Below are 25,029 nucleotides of genomic sequence, written 5' to 3' on the forward strand. Positions count from 1 at the left end.
GAGTGAGATGCATGCGAAGTGTGAGGTGCGCGTGTTTTTGAAAGCTGTAATGTGATAGCGTAGAACTGTTGCCGATTTGATTGTGATACCCAACTGAAGCATACTGTTGTAAACAGCCAGGAGGACAGCACTCCACCCAGTCACATTGTACTGACAATGGGCTAGTCGTCCCACTCTAAAAAAGCTGAGCGCTAAGCAGTAGTAACTACCAATGTTAGATTCTGCTCTGTCTCGACAAAGGAATTAATAGAGCCCAAAGCTTTCCTCCCGGGGGCGAACGCTCACAAAAACACCAAAAGTGGGCAGCACTAAGGGAAACATAAAAAAAAAGTCGACTAGAAAGAGAAAAGATCAGATCACAAATTTAGACGCCTGTTACGTATCGTGCAATACGGTATTTCCGAATTCTGACTTGCGTTTTCCGCGGGAGTTAATTATCACCCTTACAATTCGCTGATCGTGACTGGTCCCCGTACAAAATTTGATAAATTGCTTTCGTCATTTTAATGGTGGGGACCCACCGAGATGATGTACTATTCTGTATTGTTTAGTGTAGCGGGTTTTCAAGATAAAGAGTTTTTACTTATACTGTGTCCTATATTCAAAGTATATATTTAAGCGGCAAATAGAAAATGTCTTTTATCTCCTTTTTTGAAGAGCATGCAGGTAGAGCCTTACACAGAAATTGCTAATTGGGATAGAAACTCAGCATCAGCATATCTCTGTCAAATCCTGGTTTGATAATTCAATGTGAAAATTATCTGAATTTGTATAACATGATTAGCAAGGGGGTTTGCTGGTTCTGATATAACATTAATTCAATTGGAAGATTGAACAAGATTTGGTCAGCTAATGTGATTATATTACTGTGTAATCAAAATTAATTCTAGAGCTGACATATGGATAAATGAGGATGTTTAGCTTATCCTTTTCAGTAACAAACATACATGTGTTTGTAATGACATAAATGATTTCTCCACTACACAACAGTATACTATACATGTAGGTACCGACATGTGTGATAAGGTTTTAACATGACTGTTTTGATCCATTGGCCTTGGTAAACATGTTTATAAAAAATAACTCTAATGTTATATATCAATGTACTTTTTCAAATCGTGTCGAGGGTTCATTCTATTCGTATTCAATTAAATTACCAAAATGATTCAATTCAATTGGAATTTGTTAAATGGTTTAAAATTAATAGGAAAATAACCAAATTCAATAATAATAAGCACAAATGAATCTAATTTATTCCCTGAGTATCTGTTTTAATTATCAACAACTGACACGAGCATTATCTTAAGTGTTTCAATAGTTCCCTTCTCTAACGAAGCAGGTCGTGAAACAATTCTGAAATCTTTATCAAATTAATCCTATGGATATGAAAAACAAATATATACCACTCGTTAAAGCACTTTTTAATCTATATCTCATTTTGTCAACTCTCTAACTGCCGCAATAAACTAAGTATATCTAAACATTAATTACAAATAAGACGACGAGCAAATATTACTTTCAGATAAACTTATAACACAAAAAACATCAAATTCTGATTGAAAGTAGTAATTAGTTTCGATATTAAATATTTCATCATATAAGCTGCAGGGAATTTATAACATTGCCCACACGAATTTTATTCAAAATAAGCAGCATAGTTCAACAAGTATTTTAGTTTTGTCGCCGAACAAGGGAAGGGGAGTATCCCAGTATTCTAATCAGTTGTGTAGTTTTAAAAAGACCATTGAGATAAGATTGCATATTCAGAACCGATTGCACTATTCATAAGAATTTAACCGTGACACACAGGGTAGCGACAAACTCCGGGGACATAATGTCGGCCAGCAGGGTAACGGCAAACATCGAGGAGTTTAAATCCGCCACCCAGGTGAGAGCAAGGGGATAGTCATTGAAATGTGACAACTGTTGACTGGTATATATGAAACCCTAACCACGTATTTACAAGTACTTACAAGTATGAGGGGAACGATTCGTACGTGGTATAACATAGATTTTATACCGAGCTACTAATGACATTTTTTCTTCAATCAAACATCTCTATCATATTTTTGTCTACACATATCAGACAGAAACGATAGAGTTTACAAATACTTATCGCTTGGGACAAGAACAATCTCATCACACCAGCCGGACGCCGTCTTATCACCACTTTTCGCTGGTGATGTTCCCCATAGGACTATCTCCCGTGTAAGATGTGTAACAGTCACCTATGACTCACTTTGGAAAATGTTCACAGAATGAACATGAGTTTTTTTTCAAAATTACATTTGGGATTTGTTACAGTCGAATTGTAAGCCATGTAATCTTTTTTTCGTTGATAAGGATGCATTTAAGATGACATTTCACAAGATTTCTTCTCACGTAATACTGTTATACGGTGGTATATTATATCACATCCTTTATTGCAAAAAATATATATATATATATATATATATGCTTTTAATACATGAACGTAATTATTAAAAAAACAAGAAATAATCCGCCTTATCCAATACCTAACATACATATCTTAGAAGAGTGTGCTTTTAACAAGCCATGGTTCTACTAAGAAACTTATAGAGATGTAAGCACATTTGACTGCTTTGGGCCTCTCCCTTCAGCCCCTGCCTGGCGTCTGGTTACAGTTATATAGTCATATCATCCAGCTTTAAAAGAGTGCCTGTCTTAAACACACATAAAGATCAAATTATTTTATGTCCCCCTGAAACATGCATTTTTGGTATGTTTTGGTGAAATTTACAAACAGCTCAACAAATTACATGTCAACAGCAATTTGCCATGACATATGATATAGTTAAGCTAGTAATTCTGTTAAATTACACCATAGCAGGAATTTATAGGCATGTAAAATATCACTGTTTTGACTGGATTTGCTGTTTAGATGCCCCTTAAAAACATATTGCTGTCTTACCATAATAATAATAAGAAGAATATTACTGGACGCAGGCAATATTAGCCTATATATCCAGATCGAAGTTACAATGAGTTTTTTCCCGAAATATGGACCAGTTCGTTATTGTCTATCTCATGATTATAAAAACATTCAGTTTGCCCCCAATGCCTATCCAATCGGGATTCAAACGTTTTGATCGTTGGTGACGTAACGACAGCATTAGGAAGAGAGTTTCAATGATTAACAACCCGCTCACTGAGAGAATATTTTCTCAAATTTAGCCGACTTCTTCTTTTTAGTAGTGGCAGACTATGTCCTCTTGTTATCTTATTATTGTTTGGAATTAACAAACCCGCAATGACAGCTTTATCGTATCCTCCATTTGTTAGTTTGTATACTTGGATCATATCTCCTCTCAGTCTTCTATGCCTTAGTGTTGGTAAATCAAGGATCCTCAATCTGTTTTCATAACTTAAATCTTTCATCCCCGGTATCTGCTTCGTTGATTTCCTTTGCATGTTTTCTATCTCATTTATATCTTTTTGGAGATAGGGATTCCATACACAAGCCCCGTATTCCAGATGTGGTCGCACAAGCGCTTTGTATAAAAGACAGAATGTAGTGTTATCAAGTACGTGTACGTTCTTCGGATAGTTCCCATTATTCTATTAGCTTTATTGACCGCATCGTGAATATGATCATTTAAATTTAGGCTGTTCTCTGTTATAATTCCCAGGTCTTTTTCTTTTGTCACGTGGTCTAATGTGACCTCGACTCTTCCATTTTCCTCATCTTTATATAAATGTAACGCCGCATTATTAGTTTTCTTCTCCACGTGCATAACTTTGAATTTGTCCGGATAAGACTTCATGAGCCATTTATCTGACCATTTTTGGAGCTTGTCTAGATCTACTTGTAAATTAGAGTTATCATTATTATTGTAAATCTTTGTGTCATCCGCGAATAGGTATGTTTTTAAGTTAAGAGTTGCCGGACGGTCGTTGATGTAAAGTTCAAAAAGGCACGGCTCTAAGACGCTTCCTGGGGGATTCCACTTGTTACCTCCATCCAATTATACATTTCTCCGTTTACTGTTACACGTTGTTTTCTGTTGGTTAAGAAACTTTAATCCATTTGATTATTTCTGTTGATAGTCCGTATGCCTTTTAGTTTGCTTATAAGCCGTAGATGTGGGACAGTGTCAAAGGCTTTCATGAAATCTAGGTAAACTCTTTGGATTGATCCTGTCTTATCGATAACCTCTGTCCAATCATCAATAACTTTTAGCAACTGTAAAATAGTTGACCTTCCGCTAACGAATCCATATGGCTGTTTACTTAAGAGGTTATTATTTTCGAGATGGGTCATTATTCTTTCCTAACAATTTTCTCCAAAGTTTTGCATATTACACTTGTTAAACTAACTGGCCTATAATTCACTGGCGCTTTCTTGTCCCCCTTTTTGTGTATTTCAGTTACCTGACCCTCCTTCCAGCTGTCAGGAAGCTCTCCGGATTTAAAAGAACAGTTAAATAGTTCACATAGAGGGGATTTTAGTATATCAGGAGTTTCCTTAAGTACTTTTAAATGAATATTATCCAGTCCAGGAGACTTTGAGGGATTCAATGTCTTTAAGATATTAAAAACTTGTAGCTCTGATATTTCAGCAGTAATGCATGGACTCTTTATAGTAAAATCACTCAAAACTGGGGATGCAGCCTGGTGGTTCGGCCGTGAAAACGCTTGAAAAATAGTCTGCTAATGCATTCGCTTTATCCCGATCATTTTGCACAATCATTGTTTCGTTTCCGCACTTAATGTGCAGATCCGGGATTCCAGATCTCGTTTTCGTTTTGGAGCTTGCATATCTCCAAAATTTCTTGGGGTTAAGTTTTACTTCCTTTGCAATTTCACGCTCTAAATTTCTTCTGCATTTTCTTACCATGGTTTTAACTTTGTTTCTTGCACTCACATATTCGTTGTATTTTCCCGTTTTCTCTTGTTTCAATATATCGCTGCCAGCTTCTGTGTTTCCGTTTGATGGCCTTTATAGTTTGGCTATCTAGAGAGTTCCGCATTTTCTTTGTTTCTTGCTTGCTTTTTTGTATATGTCAATGGCGGATTTAATTCTTTGATACAATATTTCGTACTTTGATTTTGTGTCGGATGCACGGTTTAATGTTTCCTTCCAATCAATCGATTTTTCCGACTCGATAAATTTATATTCTAGATTATTTGCTCCCCTGGACGGGATCCATTGATGCCAGTCTATATTTTTTAAGTTGAAGTCCCCCATTACTAACATTGGGATGTTTTAATTTCCCTTATGTTGGCAAGTAGCACGCATAAATTCATATTATTTTCATCTACGCTGTTAGGACTCCTGTAAAGGCATCCGATTGTTAAAGTTTTTCCTTTATCCAAATTAATTTGTATCCATAGCTGTTCATCAAACTGTTTCTTAATTGATATTTCCGTTGCTCCTAGAAAGTGTGCCGTATATATGACAATTCCCATCGGTCAAAAGATTTCCCCAGGAAAAATCTCAAAACCTCCTATACTGAGCTCAGATTTATTTACCCGGTACCTTGATTTTTTAGGGGAAAACCTCAACAACTCTAACGATGTCTAATTTCTCCTGCCTGATGATACATTTTAGTTCTTCCATTTTGTTTGTAAGTGTGTCAGCGTTTGTAAACATACATCTGAGTTTGTGTGTGCGCTCCATTACACTTTTTTGACTGCCAGCCGGACAATCTTCCTGTTCCACGGCGGCCCCCGTACTCGGTGTATATATTTCCCCGACTCATTCCTTTCTCTTGATTTTGCCTCATTTCTCAGGGTAATTCATCTTCCCGTTCCTGCTTGGTGACATCGTTACTGATCCGGATGCGGTTGTATTTCTAATTGCCCTTAAGATTAGACATCTATTTAAAGAGTGATTTCTTTTTTTCGGGAGATGAAAAAGAAACCAGGATAGGCTTAGATTTGTTCTTGGATTTATCGTATTTGCCAAGTCTTATTACTTTGGCTACATTGTCCTCACATTTCAGTTTGCATGTCTCGAGCATCTCCTCTATTTCCTTTTCATCTGCCACCTTTCTTGCAGTTCCGTCGGGATCAGTTTGTTCCTTAATGCCGAATACAATAATGTTGGATTCCCTAGTTTTCCTTTCATTTAGCTCTGAGATAACGACTTGCTGGGTATTGGTATCCGCAATGGGGTGTTTGGCGTGTAGGGATTGTTCAATCGCTTCTTTGTTTTTATCCACCTCTTGTCTAATTATTTCCTTTACCTGTTCCTCGTTGCACTTAGTCCGTACAAGACTCTCTAAGGACTTAATTCTATCCTCGAAGATCTGCATGATTTCGGCACATTTTTCTCTATCTGTACTGGTCCTGCTTGATGATCTCGTCGGGCGGGCTGTTATATCCTTATCTTGTTGTTTGTTTACGTCGCCATGTTTCCCGGCTGGTTGCGGCATGGTGGTGTTTGATGGTTTCCCGGTATCAAATCTCTTGAAATTTTAACTGTTGGTTGGTAGTGCCTTTAGGCACGTCCATGCCAAATATAAGCGTGATCTCTACCTTGTTACGGTGTTGATTTTAAATATTGTTCCTAGCGTCTAACGGAGCTCAGGACAATCGCGTCCGTTGCCATCCGTGACGTCACATCCATGTCCAAACTATCTAAATTTTGTGAGAGATAAGTAAATAAATTAGATATATTTATATCTGAAAGTTACATATTTGTATTTTTTACAAAGAAATATAGGAATAATGATGTCATAGATATTTCATATAATTAAAAGATATATTTTCACAACGATCCCTACATATTTGTAACATTATTTGAGAGACCTTTTGTAATATAATGTTGTTTCATTCCATTACATTGAAAAGTAAATGTAAAACATTTAAATATATATCTCATATGATTTTAAGGATTGTAATAAAATTGGATATATCCAGAAAAAAATGCTAAAAGGAGGGCGTGTACTAACCCCAGTACAGGAGAAACACACGTCCGGATTATAGGAATGGAATTTGAAGATTTATAAAAACAAAAATGTATCAAAATTGTTGTAGGAATATAGGACCAATAATTGCTCCTGAAGAGTTTTCCACTGAAGACAAAGTCTGCACGATTATAGGTGAAAATAGTGCAATAAGATTCAAGTGAAATAGCATTAGGATGCATCATCCGTCACCGACCCAATCTAATTAAAATCTAGATGGTTATTCTCGCTACGTTACATGAACATCTTACAACATCCCATAAGGGGTCACGTTCTGATGACCTTTGAGATGTGTGTATTTTACTTTCAGGACGAATTGTCAATTTGTCGATGTCCTCGAAGCCAACTATTTCGTACACCTTCTGAAGCAAACCATTTCGGCACCGTTGTATATAGCTATATGCTTTGTTGGACGAAATGACTTGAAACAAATTGACAGAGTATGCAAGCTATGCACTCTAATCATGCTAATGCGGACATGTGAAATTCACTTCCAAGATTCTGGAAGTTGTCATTTGGTTGACCAAAAGGTCACCACGACGTGACCCCTTATGGGATGTTGTTAGATGTTCATACATGTTTTTAGATTGAGTAACAGTTAATGTGTTTCATGTGCAAGTAGTTTACGGTAAAGGGTTTATGTGTCCATCCTGCGCCTGGCTGTATGAACCTCTATTCTATATATGCTACACTTCCCCCACAGAACATTTATTCTGACTCAAATTGTCACTAGTGAGATTCATGAAAAGTTTATATCTTCCCTGGCATAAAGAATTCGTTCCTATCCTTTTTTTTTTTTTTTTTTTTAAATATTGAACATTTGTACTTCATGCAAATGTAGATCTATTTCCCCCCGAGAATCATTTAGAATAAGGAATAAGCAAATTTAAAAGAAAAAGAACACATTAGTTGCCTCATACGGTTTGTTTCATACATTTTGTGTAAACTACTTTCTATTTGCTTATAATGTTTATGCTTAACTTTGAACTATCGAATAACAATAATTAGTAAGAAAGGCATTGAAGACAAAAAAAGTATAAACAACAAAATATAAATAAAACGAAAAACACTGATTGAAGATGATAATAAGCGGCGAAGAAATGTGTGAACTTACCTCTCAAGGCTTAGTCCAGTCAGGTTCATCACGGAACAGATAATGGATATATTCTGGAGATAGTTGACTAATTTACATAACACTTCCCCAAAGTCCCAGGTGTACGAGAAAAAAGCCACACACTGAAATAGGAAACATATCAATGGTATGTTGTATTAACATTTTAAACGTATTTTTAATTCAAAAAAAAAATAAAAAATCTTATTATGGGTAACACTTTTTATTTTTAGTCTGAAAGTGGCAGGGGAAATATGGAAGTATCCTTTCAAAGTTTGGGCGCCACCATTTTAGATAAGATTAAAGTATAATGAAGTGCTGTTTTAAGGACTGTGTGCCAGAATACCTCAAGAGAAATAGAATCCTGCATTCGTTCTCATTTCGTATTTCGACGACACTAATTTTTCATTGAACCTCGCCAGTGGCTCAAAAAAAAAGAAGATAAAAAAAATCGTTTAATTAATCTAAATTTGAAACGAATGTAAGAACCTCTATTTCTCTCAATGAATGATATATTACTCGTGACAGGATAATAGTTTGCGCGTTCGATAAATTGGTGTGTTTATTTTCCTTGAAAGTAATTGCACCATTTATCAATGAAAATTTTGCGTTTCTTGTTTTCCCCTTAGAACACATAAATAATCAGAAACGTGTTATTTTCCTATATTTGTTCATTTGATTTATGAAATCACAATACTACAGTGGCCTTCAGCGATTCCCAAAAGTCGTTAACCAGAACCATGCTGATTAATTCGAACTTATTCCACACCTGAAGGGGGAACTGCTTCCTCTTCTCTTGTGAATGATATATAAGACAATTTGTGTATCACAAGACACATAGACAAGGGATTTAGGAGATCATTGGATTTAATTTCTAAGGATATAATGAAAAATAGAAATGACGGAAACTAAATCTTTATAATGAGGTAGCTAAGTCGTTATATCGATAGATTTTAAGTATTATTACGTGAAATTAAACCTTTATTAGAAGAAAATAATTGTCGATTTTGATATGGTTAATGTATATGCATTTGGTACTGACACATCGCACGACGGAATCATAATGAAGTTTAAAATCAAAGCAGCAACAATGAAAAAAGTGTTTACATTTAAATTGATTTAAAAATAAACCAATAGAGAGATTACTAATCCAATTAATGATTTCCGCTGGATTATTTCATGAGGGTTTACGATTCAAATGTTCAGAATATACCTCGTACATATCAAAAGGAATTATAACAGACCAACAAAACACAATGTCCTTCGATGTAGAATGTTTAGCACATTGTGTCGTATTCTGACTAGTTCTATATCAGAACCTGTTGTTTTCACGCCTTGTTAAAAAGTTTTGTTGCTTTTTATATTTTCTTTTGCAAGAAATTCAGTTTTTACATGATCAATTATTAAACAATTAGTCTAAGTATATTTTAATTTATTTATTTTTCCTATGTTAGAAATCTATATCAAAGTAACGTGAAAATCTTGAAATATATCTAGTTCTAGCGATTTGTCAGTTTTCATGCGATCAAATATTTACTTTAAAGTTTAATCTAAGAAGTTATAAGTAAACAAAGCACTCAATGAGCCAAACATTACAAGTCTTAACACTTACAAAGCAGGGTAATCCAACAAACAGTTTTGTAATGAAAACAAAAACAATAAACAAAAAAACAACAAAAAAACAACAACATTATCCCGGTATACGAAACAAATCTGGTAAAACGCTGGGATAACGATAGTGGTTTAGGTTCAATGTAGGGTTCTGGTTGCAATTGCTAAGTCTTTTTCATAGACATGGACATGGATTACATGAAAATGTAATTTTTTTTAGCGTGATTGGTACTTTTACGCTGCACTCAATTGTGAATTGTGTTGTACCGAAGGTAAAGTGCACAAAATGTGTTACTTCCGCTTGTGATGAATGAAGCAACAAGGATTGGTTCGAGAAAATATCTGGCTAGGATATAAACAAGAAATGTGCAATCACACAGATTTTCCCGGACGACTGCTACGTATTTGAACAGCTCACTGTACCGTTTGATTCATTTCGATTTCGGACAGAACTAAGATGGGATGATTTATCGATACTTTAGTTTAGTAGTAACGAGAGAGGTGTATGTTGCTTCAATGATACAATGTATGCTGTAGTACAAAAAACTAAATCGATATCTGTCTTTATTTCACGTAGAATGTTTATTGGTGTGCTTTTATATATAATCAAAGTCTTTGTATAATGGCGACCTGTCAAATCGACTGATATGTCTGCTATATATCACTGTATGTCGTAGTCTATTCCTACTCTATATCACTGTATGTCGTAGTCTATTCCTACTGTATATCACTGTATGTCGTAGTATATTCCTATTGTATATCACTGTATGTCGTAGTATATTCCTACTCTATATCACTGTATGTCACAGATATCTCTTTTTAGTCTTCTTGTCATTTCCCCTGACAACCCTGGGTGCTGGTGTCCCACACTTCCTCATAACCGTGGCTTCTGGCATCCCGCACTATCCCCAGTGTGTGCAGTCTCACAGGGATTATGGGAGTCAGCACCGAAGCAGCATGGTGACCAACAAGGCAACCAAAACTTGATCTCTTCCTAAGATGCAGATATCCTATTCTACAAACATGTAACACAGATATATTTGAAGAAAATGCTCGCATGCATAGCGAATTCAGCATAGGTATTTGACACTGTCCAGTGTTGCACATTCAGCAAGGAATTACACTAAATATTTTTGACAGTTAAGTCACCGAAACATCCTCTCAACCTGTGCAAATAATTTGAAGTAAAATATATATGTTTAGAAGAAGATATAAGCAATTTTGCTTGCCTTGATGATCACCCTGCCGCTCTGATGCCGACTCCCCATATCCCACAATACCACATCCCCAATTGTGAGGCTGCACACGGTGATCTCATTCGTCGTCACTTGACCTTGGTTGTTCCTGTGACATTTAATCCCTAACAAACCAACAAAACGTGAATAGCAAAAATAAATGCTTGCTCATTTCTTTTGCTCGAGACCCCATCAGTTCTATAACATCAGGGGCATGGCAGCTAACCGCAGTCACCATATGGTTCCAGTTATTCAATGGAATGTCTTTATAATGTTCCCTTTTAGAGTTTCAAGTCGAAATCAGATTACAGTAATTTATACAAATACAGGAAGTAGCAACATTTTTATTTGAGAGTTCGTTAAGTATTTTTTCCAATCGTCTGGCGTAATTCTAGGGAAAAAAATCTTTACAAAAGTAATGTTCGAAACAGATGTAAAAGAGTGTATTTAAATAGCCTTTGGTAAGATGACAAAGCTTTCATTCCCGTGTTCCGCTAATTAACCTTCTCCCATTGATGGGCTAATGCTTGATGTAATCCATTGCTGGTCGGAGGTCTCGTTCTTCTACACTCCCGTTTAGGATTTTTAAGGAGAGAAATTCCATCATCATTTGTATCAACAATTTAATTTTTGCTAGAATTGACTCCCTGCTGATTAGCACGAATAAGAATTGTAAAAACAGCAAAAAAAAAAAAAAAAACATACAAAGATCAGATATCAAATGAGGTATTCCCAGTACATTTAGTTGCTTTATCGTCAAGAAAAACCCACTTCAAAAGCAGATTGAAAGTATGGTTAGGAATTCATATATAAGTTGAGGACCTGCGATTATATAAATCAATATAAAACGATAAACGTTCCGCCATAACCAGGTTACATACAGCTATCAAGGGTTCTATGATTCTAGTTGTCAACTGGCATGTAACATACTGCAGAAAAAGAGGGTGAAGCCATATGGAGAACGATGACGGCTTTTGAGCCCTTCCTTGCGAACACCATTTCATGAATACACAGATAGGAGATTTTATGCTAAAACTTAAAAATAAATAATCTCTCTTCCTTTTACATACTGTGTTATTCAGTTTAAATATACTCGTTATGGCTAGATGATATGCACACTTACTCTCAAAGGTATTACTCTGTTTTTCTCACCATTGAGGTGTGAAGTGTAAGAGATTAAAATTACACGATTTTATTTATGCTAAATTGGGTGATTTTGGGTCAGTAGTTTTGATAACCAGAGTGCATTTCGGTTTTTGGTATATAAATAAATAGAACAATTTACTATAAAGTTCAATGCCAAGACCAATCGTACTACCAGGATTTAGGATGAAAGATGAATTTCTGGTCATCGTATAATATTCTAAAAAGGATTATAACAAAAATTGTTTATTTATTTTTGTTTTTTGTTTTTTGTTTGATTATTTTATTTGTTTTACATCCTCGAAACTTCTAGGATAACATAGGTATGAAATGTATGTGTACGAATGGTCACCGATGCGCACATTTATCGGGCCATTATGCTGAAATGTCGTACTTGGACTCGATCACATTATACAATGACGAAGCCACATTCTTGTTGATTGACTTTACAGTAAATGTCACATGGTGCATGCATTGCACACGTTTCCTTATTAAGTAAATGTAGTTAAGAGGCAAGCAGTTAAAACATACTGTAGAATGGTATCGCCAGCCAAATAATGTCAATGTCAGAGTTGAACTCGGAGCAATGCATTTTATAAAGGATTTTATCAAGCAAAATAACATTTTATGAGAGTAGTAATCAATTATACTAAAATGTCGATGACCAGATTAGGCAAAGCGAAGGTTCTTGTCCATGTTGCGTTTGTAATACTGTTTCAGTGATGTTATGGAACATTCCCTTGAGCTCAAAAGTCGGCAACGACCTCTCTGCTTTATCATTCAGGATCAATTTAGAACTATTGTTCTCCTTTGCTTTTAAAACTCGTGATGGTAGCTATGTCTATCCCAGTGGTTACTTAACGATTTGGTGGCCATGGCGAAAGGCCAAAATCCAAAGCAGACATGTATGTTAGGATCAGATGAAATAGAAATAATTAGTCCAAAGTAGAGTCATTTGGATAGCTTATAGCATTTCCATCGTAATGTTTTTCCATTGACTAAGGCAATGGCCGGGCAGTAGATGATTTATGACTTCGTCTGTTACGTAGCGGAACTGGACCGGGTCGATCATCGGCGACCAGGTAGCTAAATTGGTAGATCTTTCGGCTAGTTTGCGGAGGTCCCGGGTTCGAACCCGTGCCTGGCCGTGCATTTTTCCAATCCTACTACATTTGGTGTCTGTGACCTAACCTTGTTTCAAGTGAGGTGAATACTTCACAAGGGAAAACCCGAACCTGTTGGTGAGTTGTTAGGTCCTTGGGGTCGAAGACTAAAAATGAGAGGGTAGAGTGTAGACCGGGTCGATCATCGGCGACCAAGTAGCTCAAATGGAAGAGCATCCGGTTAGTGTTTAGAGGTCCCGGATATGAACCACGGTCTGGTCGTCCATTTTCCCACCCCTATTACATTTACATTTCAGGTTCCTTTCTCTAAACACATCTGTATATAAAGCTCACAACTTGTAAAAACTGATCGATAAAACGTTTTGGAGAAATGGGTGATTTTAAGCTATTCCCTCTCCAAATTTATATCAAGACTTTGACAAACATATTTCCCTAATGACTTAAATGTATCAAAGCAAGGATGTTAAAGAAGACACAGCCGAAAAGACCAGTCAGCAAGAGAGGAAAGAAAATGCTGATTTCCAAGCTTAGCATCGCTGACGAGTATAGGACAGCTGAATGATGCAGTTTGATTCATTTTTTGCTTTGTTGTATCTAACTCACATTTGATTTTTTTTTCCAAAGTGGTAATACGTTGTGTGTCATTTGTACAATTCGTGATTCACCGGAGACTAGATGGCTAGAACTAGTCTTAAATGAAAATAAATAATCTCGTAAAAAGATATTAAACCTTTAAACAAATGCTCGTTTGCTGTTATTTAAAAATATGTTTTTATAGCAGAAAAAAATTTAAAAAGTCGAACATTTGAAATTGGATTTTGCTGCCATTCTGTTGCAATGATGAATACAGGCAAGCGGTCTGCAATTTTATCAAGATTTGTGGCAAGTTTGTCCTTAAGGTTTCATTTGAGTGAAGTAAAGCCTTGTGCATCTTACATTAAATGTTTATATTGCTTTTTGTAGAGTTCATTTTATTAACTGGAAACGGCGGCTACTCTTTCTTACAGAAGCAATATCATTTAACATGGATTACACCCGTGTTTTAATGATGTCAGCCTTCCACGGCAATATGAACAGAGGAAATGTCCGCAGGCATGATAAGAGACTTCCGCCCTGCTGCAAATGAAGTCAACGTGAACTCCGTTTAAATGACAAAGCTGGACATTATTTCCATTTTTAACTTCAGATATTGAAAGATTAAAAATAAAAAAAAAACACTTTCAGTTCTTGATTTGTTTTGAACTAATTAAACATATTTTGAAGACACGTTTGAAAATACCGAACTATTATATGAATATTAAGCTCTCTTTAGATAAACACAAGGTTCAATTTGATGCCAATCTACCAAGTTTTCGACAAAGCGCATTGCTATATCATCACATCAATAGCCAAACTTACCTTCTACTATCAACGCGAGTACATTTTCTACAAATTTCAGAAATAGAAATGACATTGGATGGAAACTCTATTATGCGATTGTTACTTTTTCTGAAAAGATTCATCCGATTAAAACTAATATGTTTTTTTTCATGATTTATGTGCAGAACATATATATCATAAACACAATTATAGATATCAACGTCCGTGTATACTGCAGCCAGTAAGGTTTGATTATAAAATGACGTTTGTTCCATATACACATTGATAACCCATTACTATTGAACCCCTTCCTTACGTCATAACACACCGCCACACAACAGTATGGACAGACACAATACACACGTATTGACGATATCAATGACATAGTATAGGCCAGTTAGCGATCAAATGCTGATTACCTCTTACCTGTAATATCAATAAAACTTAATATAAATACATTATTTTAACACTTTCAATACAGGCAAGACATTTTATATCCACTTAATCAAGATTTATTGTCAAAATGGATTTGTACGCCTCTATGAAAATCATTAATAGAACAAGCATTATCAATCACTGCAATCTTAGAGGATGTTTTTTTCCCGGAAAAATGATCCACTTTTTTCAATCCTATGAATTCGAAAACACAATACATTGTATAATAAAAACTTTAATGAAAATGAAGTCACCATAGTATGAGTATGGAAACAAAATCTCTCTGTGTACATGTATATATAAAGAAACGTGAATACCAATATTCAGGTTATAGCTGGCTACGGGAAAGTGTAACGGTCGACATCATGATCTCATTGGACATTTCCTTTTCTTTGAGTGATATGAGGAGTCGTACGCGTTCGATGGTCGTTGATATGCAAGGTGGTGTTTCTGTTGTCACCACCTTGGTTTCCAATTGATGATGTGACTTAACATGGATTTGACTAAGAATTGCATGACGGCTGTCGTCCATGAAGAAGGAAACGTTAACCTTCCCAAACACGCTCTTATTCTCCTTTTACAATTTTGTCTTCATTTATACTAAAGTAAAATATTGTTGATCTAGGATTACACAGTGTATTTTTTTTATGTATTTTTGTGTGTTGTTTTTCGTTTAAGTGCATTTTATGTCTGTGCTTTCTTTTGATGGTTTCTATATGCATAAATGTAAAACTTTTCTCTTTTGTAAGTGTTATTTCTGTCTTTTTTTTTATTTTCTTTTTTTCTTCTTCTTTTTTTTAAATTTATTTTTTGTTCTGTGTGTGTGTTTCTGTTTTTTGTCCATGATTATGTCTTAATTTAATATTCAAGTACAATGTATTTGTCTTCATTTCTTCCCCTCATTTTATTGATATTGCGTTAGAATTACGGTTTGGTTTGTATGCCAGTTATCTGTGTGTGTTTTAGTATGCGACTCTCCCATTGTGTTTTTTGTGACCATAGTAAAACATCCAACCTAACTTCAGTATGCTACGGTCCATCTTTCATCGGCGTTAATGTATAAGACGCTTGTTTAGTACGGACAAAAAGTGTTAAGTCATTCAGACGGAACCGTACTGATACGTTCCGCTATGGCTAGGCCTATAAAATGGCACACAGACACTCTAGAATCAAGTGACCACCAGTATATAACGCTTATTCCAGAAGGATATTGTATTAGGTCACTCCCCGACTTTCTACGCTAAGCCGAACGATTTTTTTCGTCGCATTCACAGCGTTAGGGCCAACACCACTGCCATTGAATTTCCGCCCCGGCTTACATTCCCAATATGTTTTGATTATTATCGAACTATCATAGCACAGACTATCTATCACAGATGTGAAAAACTGGCAAGGACTTGGAATTGCTTAAGGTACATTGACACCAGAATTCATATATAGGTCAAATGTCAACATGCGTCACACGATTGTTTGGTTATTACATACTATACTCACATTCATTATAAATTGATGATAGGTTTGACACAAAGTAATCCTAAATCCATGCATCTGAATAGCACTTATATAAATCTAGATGTAAATGTTTGCGGCGAACTTGGCTCTGTAAATGCTCACCGTTAAGAACAGAATTCAAAGCATTCCTCAAAGGGCCAAACGCAGAATTAAAAGCCAAAAGTAAAGCAGTATCAAGGGAGACCTTAGGGAAAAAAACCCGGATAAGTCCCCAATGGTGGCAGCATGTTACACCCTAGATAAAGGGCTGGTGGTGACAGGAATATCTAGCACCCTGACATTTAGTTTTACTGCATTTGACATAAACCTATGATGAAAGGTGAAAGGGGACGATAAACTTATGACGAATAGGGCACTTGGAGAATAAACATCGGGAGGATCAACTTATGATGAAAGGGCATTTTAAGTATAAAACGTATGATGAATTGGGCACCTAGAGTATAAAACTTTGCTGAATGAGGCACTTCGAGTATAAAACTTTGATGAATGAGGCACCTAGAGTATTACACTTTGATGAATCGATATAAATGCGCATCCTTTCCTTTTAGTCTGTATTATTGGTCCTATGGCCGCTCGACTACGTTTCGGTTATATTTAAATTCGTGACGAGCGTTATGCTTTTGGGGACATTTTACAACGGAGCCATGCCAACAGTGGATGAAACGTCAATTTCTGTTTCATAGGGGCTTTACCAACAGCAACAAAAATGACTTAAATATAGGCTTTACCAAAAACAATAAAAATGACTTAAATATGGGCTTTACCAAAAACAACATAAATGACTTAAATAGGGGCTTTACTAACAACAACATGAATAACGTATATATGGGCCTTACAAACAACAACAGGAATAACGTATATATGGGCTTTACGTACAACATAAATAAAGTATATATGTGCTTTACAAACAACAACAGGAATAACGTATATATGGGCTTTACGTACAACAACATAAATAAAGTATATATGTGCTTTACAAACAACAACATTAATAACGTATGTAGGGGCTTTACAAACAACAACATTAATAACGTATATATGGGCTTTACAAACAACAACATAAATAACGTATGTAGGGGCTTTACAAACAACAACATAAATAACGTATATAGAGACTTTACAAATAACAACATTAATAACGTATGTAGGGGCTTTACAAACAACAACATAAATAACGTTTATATGTGCTTTACAAACAACAACATTAATAACGTATATATGGGCTTTACAAACAACAACATAAATAACGTATGTAGGGGCTTTACAAACAACAACATTAATAACGTATATATGGGCTTTACAAACAACAACATTAATAACGTATGTAGGGGCTTTACAAACAACAACATTAATAACGTATATATGGGCTTTACAAACAACAACATAAATAACGTATATATATGGGCTTTACGAACAACAACATTAATAACGTATGTAGGGGCTTTACAAACAACAACATAAATAACGTATATATATGGGCTTTACGAACAACAACATTAATAACGTATGTAGGGGCTTTACCAACAACAACATAAATAACGTATGTAGGGGCTTTACAAACAACAACATTAATAACGTATATATGGGCTTTACAAACAACAACATAAATAACGTATATATATGGGCTTTACGAACAACAACATTAATAACGTATGTAGGGGCTTTACAAACAACAACATAAATAACGTATATATATGGGCTTTACGTACAACAACATAAATAACGTATGTAGGGGGTTTACAAACAACAACATGAATAAGGTATACATATATGGGCTTTACAAACAACAACATTAATAACGTATATATGGGCTTTACCAACAACAACATAAATAACGTAAGTAGGGGCTTTACAAACAACAACATAAATAACGTAAGTAGGGGCTTTACAAACAACAACATAAATAACGTAAGTAGGGGCTTTACAAACAACAACATAAATAACGTATATATGGGCTTTACCAACAACAACATAAATAACGTATATATGGGCTTTACCAACAACAACATGAATAACGTATGTAGGGGCTTTACGTACAACTACAGGAATAACGTATGTAGGGGCTTTACGTACAACTACAGGAATAACGTATGTAGGGGCTTTACAAACAACAACATTAATAACGTATGTAGGGGCTTTACAAACAACAACATAAATAACTTATATAGAGACTTTACAAACAACAACATTAATAACGTATGTAGGGGGTTTACAAACAACAACATTAATAACGTATGTAGAGGCTTTACAAACAACAACATAAATAACTTATATAGAGACTTTTATAACAACAATATAAAGACTCCCTAGGTATGTAATTAAAACATGGAAACAATATAACAATCAATCAAAAGTTACCACTCCCTGTGTTGCTGTGAAAATTTTATTTACCACCATTCCATTCCAAGTTTCGACTTGACGGTTGCTTAGTGCTACTTCACCCGTCATTTAATGATATCAATAATGGATTAGGCTCGTGGTTCTGTGGTTAAATCTAGAACGCAATAGCGTTGTATTTAAGTAGATTTATTGGTGAGGTTTTTTTACCGGATCAGAAATATCCCATCATCTTTACATTATCTTCAATTGAAGTAATATATCGATAACATGTTTTAAAATGTAGTGGTTGTCTAGAAAACTCACTAGATAAATACACATATTTAAAATAACGTTTTGTACATAGGAATTGATTTAGAATTATTGTGTTTTCCCTATATCATTGCTCAAATAGTCTCTTACACAATCTTTCTACAGGATGTTTCACTTTCAAATTAACTTGTTTGAAAAGGACAAAAACGTTTATATCAGATTGTTTGTGTTCAAATATTCATGCTAGGGTCAAAGGCACTTAAATGCAAGCAATGCTCGGTACAATTCAAAGACGATTAATATAATTTCTGTATAATGTTTTATATTTTTGTTTTTCTTTTTAACAATATACCGCATGGATCCCTTTTATATTACATATTCATATCACAATGTAGCGGGCGGGGAAAAGGATACGTCTGCATGTAATGTTTGTTTTTGTTTTGTTTAGAAATCAATTTAATATTACAGTTTTCTGCAATATAGTTTATCACTTGATTTCGTTATTCTTTTTTCAGATACATACCTATACGCATTCATCGAAAGTTCACACAAAACAACAAATTAGAAATATCATGATGGGATTTAAGTTTAGTTCCATTATTTCATTCCCAAGTACAACCTACTGTTACCTAGCCAACGTGTATTTGTTTGGTCACGTCAGATTTATAGGTGTAAAACACACGGTACTTGCATCTTTTTTTATAATAAACAGGCACTATCAAACAGTATCATTTCCGTAATAAGTCGCAGCCGAAACCACGCAATGTCTACAATTCTACAAAAACATCTTAATTGCATTTTTTTTTTAATACGTCATTTTTATTATCGATATGGCGTACACCAATACCAAGAAGTCTCTATGGGAATCATGATTGACCTTTAGTGTCAATAGGGTGTGAACCAATACCAAGAAGTCGCCATGGTTATCATGACTGACCTTTAGTGTCAATAGGGTGTAAAACAGTAGCAAGAAGTCGCCATGGTTATCATGACTGACCTTTAGTGTCAATAGGGTGTGAACCAATACCGAGAAGTCGCCATCGTTATCATGATTGACTTTTAGTGTCAATAGGGCGTTAACAAATACCAAGAAGTCGCCATGGTTATCATGATTGACCTTTAGTGTCAATAGGTTGTGAACAAATACCAAGAAGTCGCCATGGTTATCATGATTGACCTTTAGTGTTAATACGGTGTGAAAAAATACCAAGAAGTCGCCATGGTTATCATGATTGACCTTTAGTGTCAATAGGGTCTGAACCAATACCAAGACGTCTCCTATGGCTATCTTAAATATATTTTTTAAAAATTGCGTTGATCAAGCGTAAAACAAAACCAAGAAGTTCCCATGACTATGATGATGGCGTTTTTGGGTTGATTAAGTGTAAAATAATACCAACAAGTCTTCATTGCCATTCTGATTGACCATTTATTTTAATATAGTGGCGTTACACAAATCAAATACTTTCTTAATTGTTTCCTTGCGTTCTGCCAAATCTAAATATGTGGAGAAATATTGTGACAATTAAAAAAAATGGAAATGGAAACCAGCAATAACAAAACATGTTCATATAATGATCTCTAACAAATTTGTGCTGCGCAAAAGGCCCCGAACACGGCCGAAGTTAAAATCCGAAAACATTTTTCCAAATTGGGATGCATCTCTTGATATTGGATATGTTTCGCAAATCATTTTACAGACCACCTAAGTTCGTGCTTAGAACAATATACACTAAAGCACAATATAATAGTTGTCATGAATATCAAGCGGACAACCAACTAGTCCAGGCATTTGCCTGCATCTGTACTGAGACACTTCCAGTCCACTAACTGACTAACACCCCTGGTAACAATGGTATAGAATGTTTAGGATCTATTATGAATCTCAGAGTTCAGGAATAAAAATATTCATCATACAGGGACAATTATATAGTCTGTGGAATAGCATCACCTAGGACAGACAGGGAATGAGGGCTACAGTGTTTGAGTAATATAAAGAGGACGGCAAAGGAAAAAAGTAATCACATTTCCCAATATGATAGCCTCACGTACAGACAGTGCTATCAGTTAGGACAAAAACAAGTCTACAATACAGTTGATGATATTATTTGTTATTTACATTGGATTGTGTTCACTTTTCTGTGACAGCGACATTTCAACAAGAATACTTAACTATGTAGGAGCGATATCGGGTTTGTGCAGACATTTATTGACGTTAATGGAAGACATTAATGTTAGTTGTTATTTCTTCACGTCCTCTAAGGCAGAGGGACTCTTGCATTTCCAACCGCGGCCCATAAAAATATATGTATTATAGATACATATATATATGTGTATGTATATGGTTTCGTGGGTTCGTAATTTGTGCCAAGTCCCTGTGCTACAAAGGAAATGTATTGCTAATGTTGGATGTTGTCAACTTTAGGAGGTTTCCCTATTTTATCATTTCAGTGTAGCATCATGTCAACAGCGAACGTTACTGATATCGGAACGGACCCGTTATGTTCCCTTTTGTCTCCCTTTATTGGTGAGCCACAAGTAACAATTCGGTTTGTCAGTGTTTGGGAACAGAGCCAATCATCTTCATCACATGGACGAATGCTCAACTCTAAGGACAAACGTACGCGGTGTGAAGAAACACAATTTAGAGAGCAGATTTAACTCGGTCAAGTCTTACAAATCGTGTCTGTCAGACATCAAGGCAGACAAGTCCATCCAGTATATGATATATAACACTAAAAAGGATGGAAAATGAAATTTTGAAATCAATGAGGATTCTGTGATTTTGCTTTTGTTTTTTTTTCTAAATAAAAGCTTTGCGTGATTATTATTTGGAAGCGATTTGACAAGACAAAACGCAATGCTCTAGTAATGTTTACTGTAATCCTATAAGTGCAATTCAAACACCTGTTCATCAGTTTATCAAAATGTCATCAGGTGCTCTTTCCATTCTGAAGGAAATTAAACTAACCAACTTGTTTACACGTTTAGAGTCTTACAACTTTGACAGGTTATTAGATAAGATCAGACGGGACGGATGATAGGGAAAGATATAGGTACGGTTCAGTGCATGGTACTTTAAACAACACTTAATTGAAAACCAGTCGATATCAGATGCATGTGCGGCATGGACTGTAAAAAAGGGCTTAGATGTAATTAAACAATGTCAAAAGGTAGTCATGAGCCATCACCACCAACGCAACGCACAGAGATTACGACTGTTCCCGGCAAGACAAAGTTGGTAACTAGGTAGGCGTCCATCCAAGGTAATTAGAGCATCTATGTTTCGGTGTTAGCAAGTGGCAATAGGAGAGCTGATGTTTAAAACAGTTAGCAAAAACGGACTAATGAGAATAAAGTCACCTAAGATGAATGGAGAACCGGATACTTGAACAGAATCTAGAGGACATTTTAGAAGCAAGGTGCAGCGGAAAGAAAGCTGGACGTCACAGCGCCCATTGTAACCAATGTATATAAGTTTTTACAAAAGAATGCTGGAATAACGAGGGAAGAAAAGCGAATCAAAATACTAAGAAGCAAGCTCATTAGGCAAAAACGGACGATTCCTGCAGCAACAAAGAGTATATGAACGTTAGGGCTGCAATATCTCAAAGCTCATAACGTTGGCTAAGAAGGGAAGGAAAACAACATGAGGAGAGAAATGACCCATTTCAATATAAATACATGTGGTGAGAGAACGCGATTGACTGTCATGTTATAAGTTTAGGAACATTTAAAAGGGGCACACTCAGCAGAAAAGTCAAGCGTCAAGGACAAGACAATGCCAAATAAAAGATACAGCATCAGTAAATGGAAACAGTACATCCAACTAGAACTACACGGTACTGTGAAAAAGGTACGACCCAGGTCAGTACCAGGGCCGAATATATAACCACACAGGGCCAACAAGAAATGGAATGACAGGGACTGATTTACAAACTGCGGTTTGGTTTGTTTGGTTTGTGTTTGTTTAACGTCCTATTAACAGCCAGGGTCATTTAAGGACGTGCCAGGTTTTGGAGGTGGAGGAAAGCCGGAGTACCCAGAGAAAAACCACCGGCCTACGATCAGTACCTGGCAACTTCCCCACGTAGGTTTCGAACTCGCAACCCAGAAGTGGAGGGCTAGTGGTAAAGTGTTGGGACACCTTAACCACTCGGCCACCGCGGCCCCCTAAAAACTACGGAGGAAAGAGATCAGTTACATGTGTATATCAGGATGTGTGAGGAATCAGGGTCAGTTTTGTTCCAAAGTAGAAAAATCCTAGGACAAATGACAATTGCAGGAGAACCTAACTGAATTGTTAAAGGGAACATCTGTTATGCCTTTATGTTTAAATATTATATAGTGGAAATAGTTATGACTACACTAATTAGAGTCTGAAGGCGAGTTGCATAGAACACACACATGTATCTCATCAGCTGATCAGAGACGCTAATAGGAATCTGACAGCGATGTGGCTGGACCTTGACCGCATATATGAATTTGTCCCATGGCAGCTGAGAGAATCCTAGACATAATAATCTTCCTGGTGATATTTTGGACTAAATAAAGAAATAAATGATAATATTAATCCATAATAATGCACTAAATAATCATTGGAACATTATTGGAGTGATTCTGCTACAGAGAAAATGACAGTAAAATAATGAGGATGTGCCATTTCACCTGTACACACCTTTATTAAAAAATTTTGAGGAAATCAAGGTGGGTGAGTGTCAGCAGAATTAGAAAATAATCAGGGAGAGGACAAGTGAGACGCTGAAATAAAATAAAGAAAGACATCATACCAACCTTGTCATCGAAATTTCTTAGGTAACAGACCACAGTAGGGTTGTCTGGCTATGGACGATTTTTTTTTTTTTTTTTTTTTGTTAAGCAAATGACTCCTGTATTATAATATGCATAAAAATAAAAACAAAATTTAAAAAAAGTTTACTGCAATTCATTACGAATTAGTATAAACAGGCTTCATATTTGTTTCAAATAGAAAATTAAATTGTAAATTTCTGGATTTTTCGAAAGTGTGTTAACACCGAAAATTTTGTTTTGCCTACACACAGAAAAGGTAAAATAACAGAAAAACTTTATGATAAACATATGTCAAAACCAGATTTATTCTGTCTTTGAAATAGAGATGTTTAATTTCAAATAGGTTTCAGAAAAAAATTGTGTAGGGAATCGTGATATTTTGGGTCAAATATCATGATATTTTGCAATTTTTAAAGTTTTTTGATATGGTTTCCATGGTATTCACAGGTCTGAAAACAAATGAAAAAATAAATTTACTTATCCTTCATAGCTGTATTAAAATTGCAAATGTTGAATAGATTACAAATATATGTACTTTAGTATAGGTAGTATGTAGGGTAAACTGGCTATGTTTACATATCTAAAACATGTGCCTCATTTTTCAGAATTGGGCATTTTTACTGTTCACTGCTACCTTAGGCAAGGAAACAAGACCATAAGGGAGACCAAAGCATCGTGTTATCCTGGAACGAACACAATTCCAGAGGATGAAGGAAGACCTGCACAAAAAGTCAGACATTGTGTGTACGTTTGACGTTTTGACGTTTTGAATGTGATATTGTCAGTGTATTTTAGACGCCATATTGCCGGAAATTAGCTGTTCCATATGGGTAAGGTTGTGACAAAGCCTACAAGAGCGAAAGAGGGCAGCATAGACCCAAAATACCGAAGTCAGGGCACCTGCTCGGCAACATTATATAAAACGCGAAAGACTTTGATTTCTTTTACTTGTGATATATCTGAATTTTAAACTTATGCCTCTTTTTTGTTATGGCTTTACGTCCTTGCTACAACAATATTGTATATTGTCAATGGCTTTAAATTTTGAATGAATCAATAAAGAGTACGGATTGCCTTGAATTATAAGAGAAAACCGACTGAGAAGGACTTAAATGGTTACTAGTTTAAGATAAACCAGAATCTATCGTTTATAATTGAGCATGTAA

At 35.6% G+C, this 25,029-nt stretch overlaps 1 protein-coding gene across 1 annotated transcript in view; it reads right to left on the reverse strand.

The window, feature by feature from the left end:
* The window catches only part of LOC117326434 (QRFP-like peptide receptor), an 86,674-nt gene that overhangs the window by 38,222 nt on the left and 23,423 nt on the right, over positions 1–25,029 (reverse strand). The window contains exon 2 of the mRNA XM_033883183.1: positions 8,047–8,168. Coding sequence (XP_033739074.1) covers positions 8,047–8,168 — 122 coding nt within the window. The remainder of the gene's footprint in view (positions 1–8,046; positions 8,169–25,029) is intronic.

This window comes from Pecten maximus, chromosome 4 (genome assembly GCF_902652985.1).
Source record: "Pecten maximus chromosome 4, xPecMax1.1, whole genome shotgun sequence".
Taxonomy (NCBI): domain Eukaryota; kingdom Metazoa; phylum Mollusca; class Bivalvia; order Pectinida; family Pectinidae; genus Pecten; species Pecten maximus.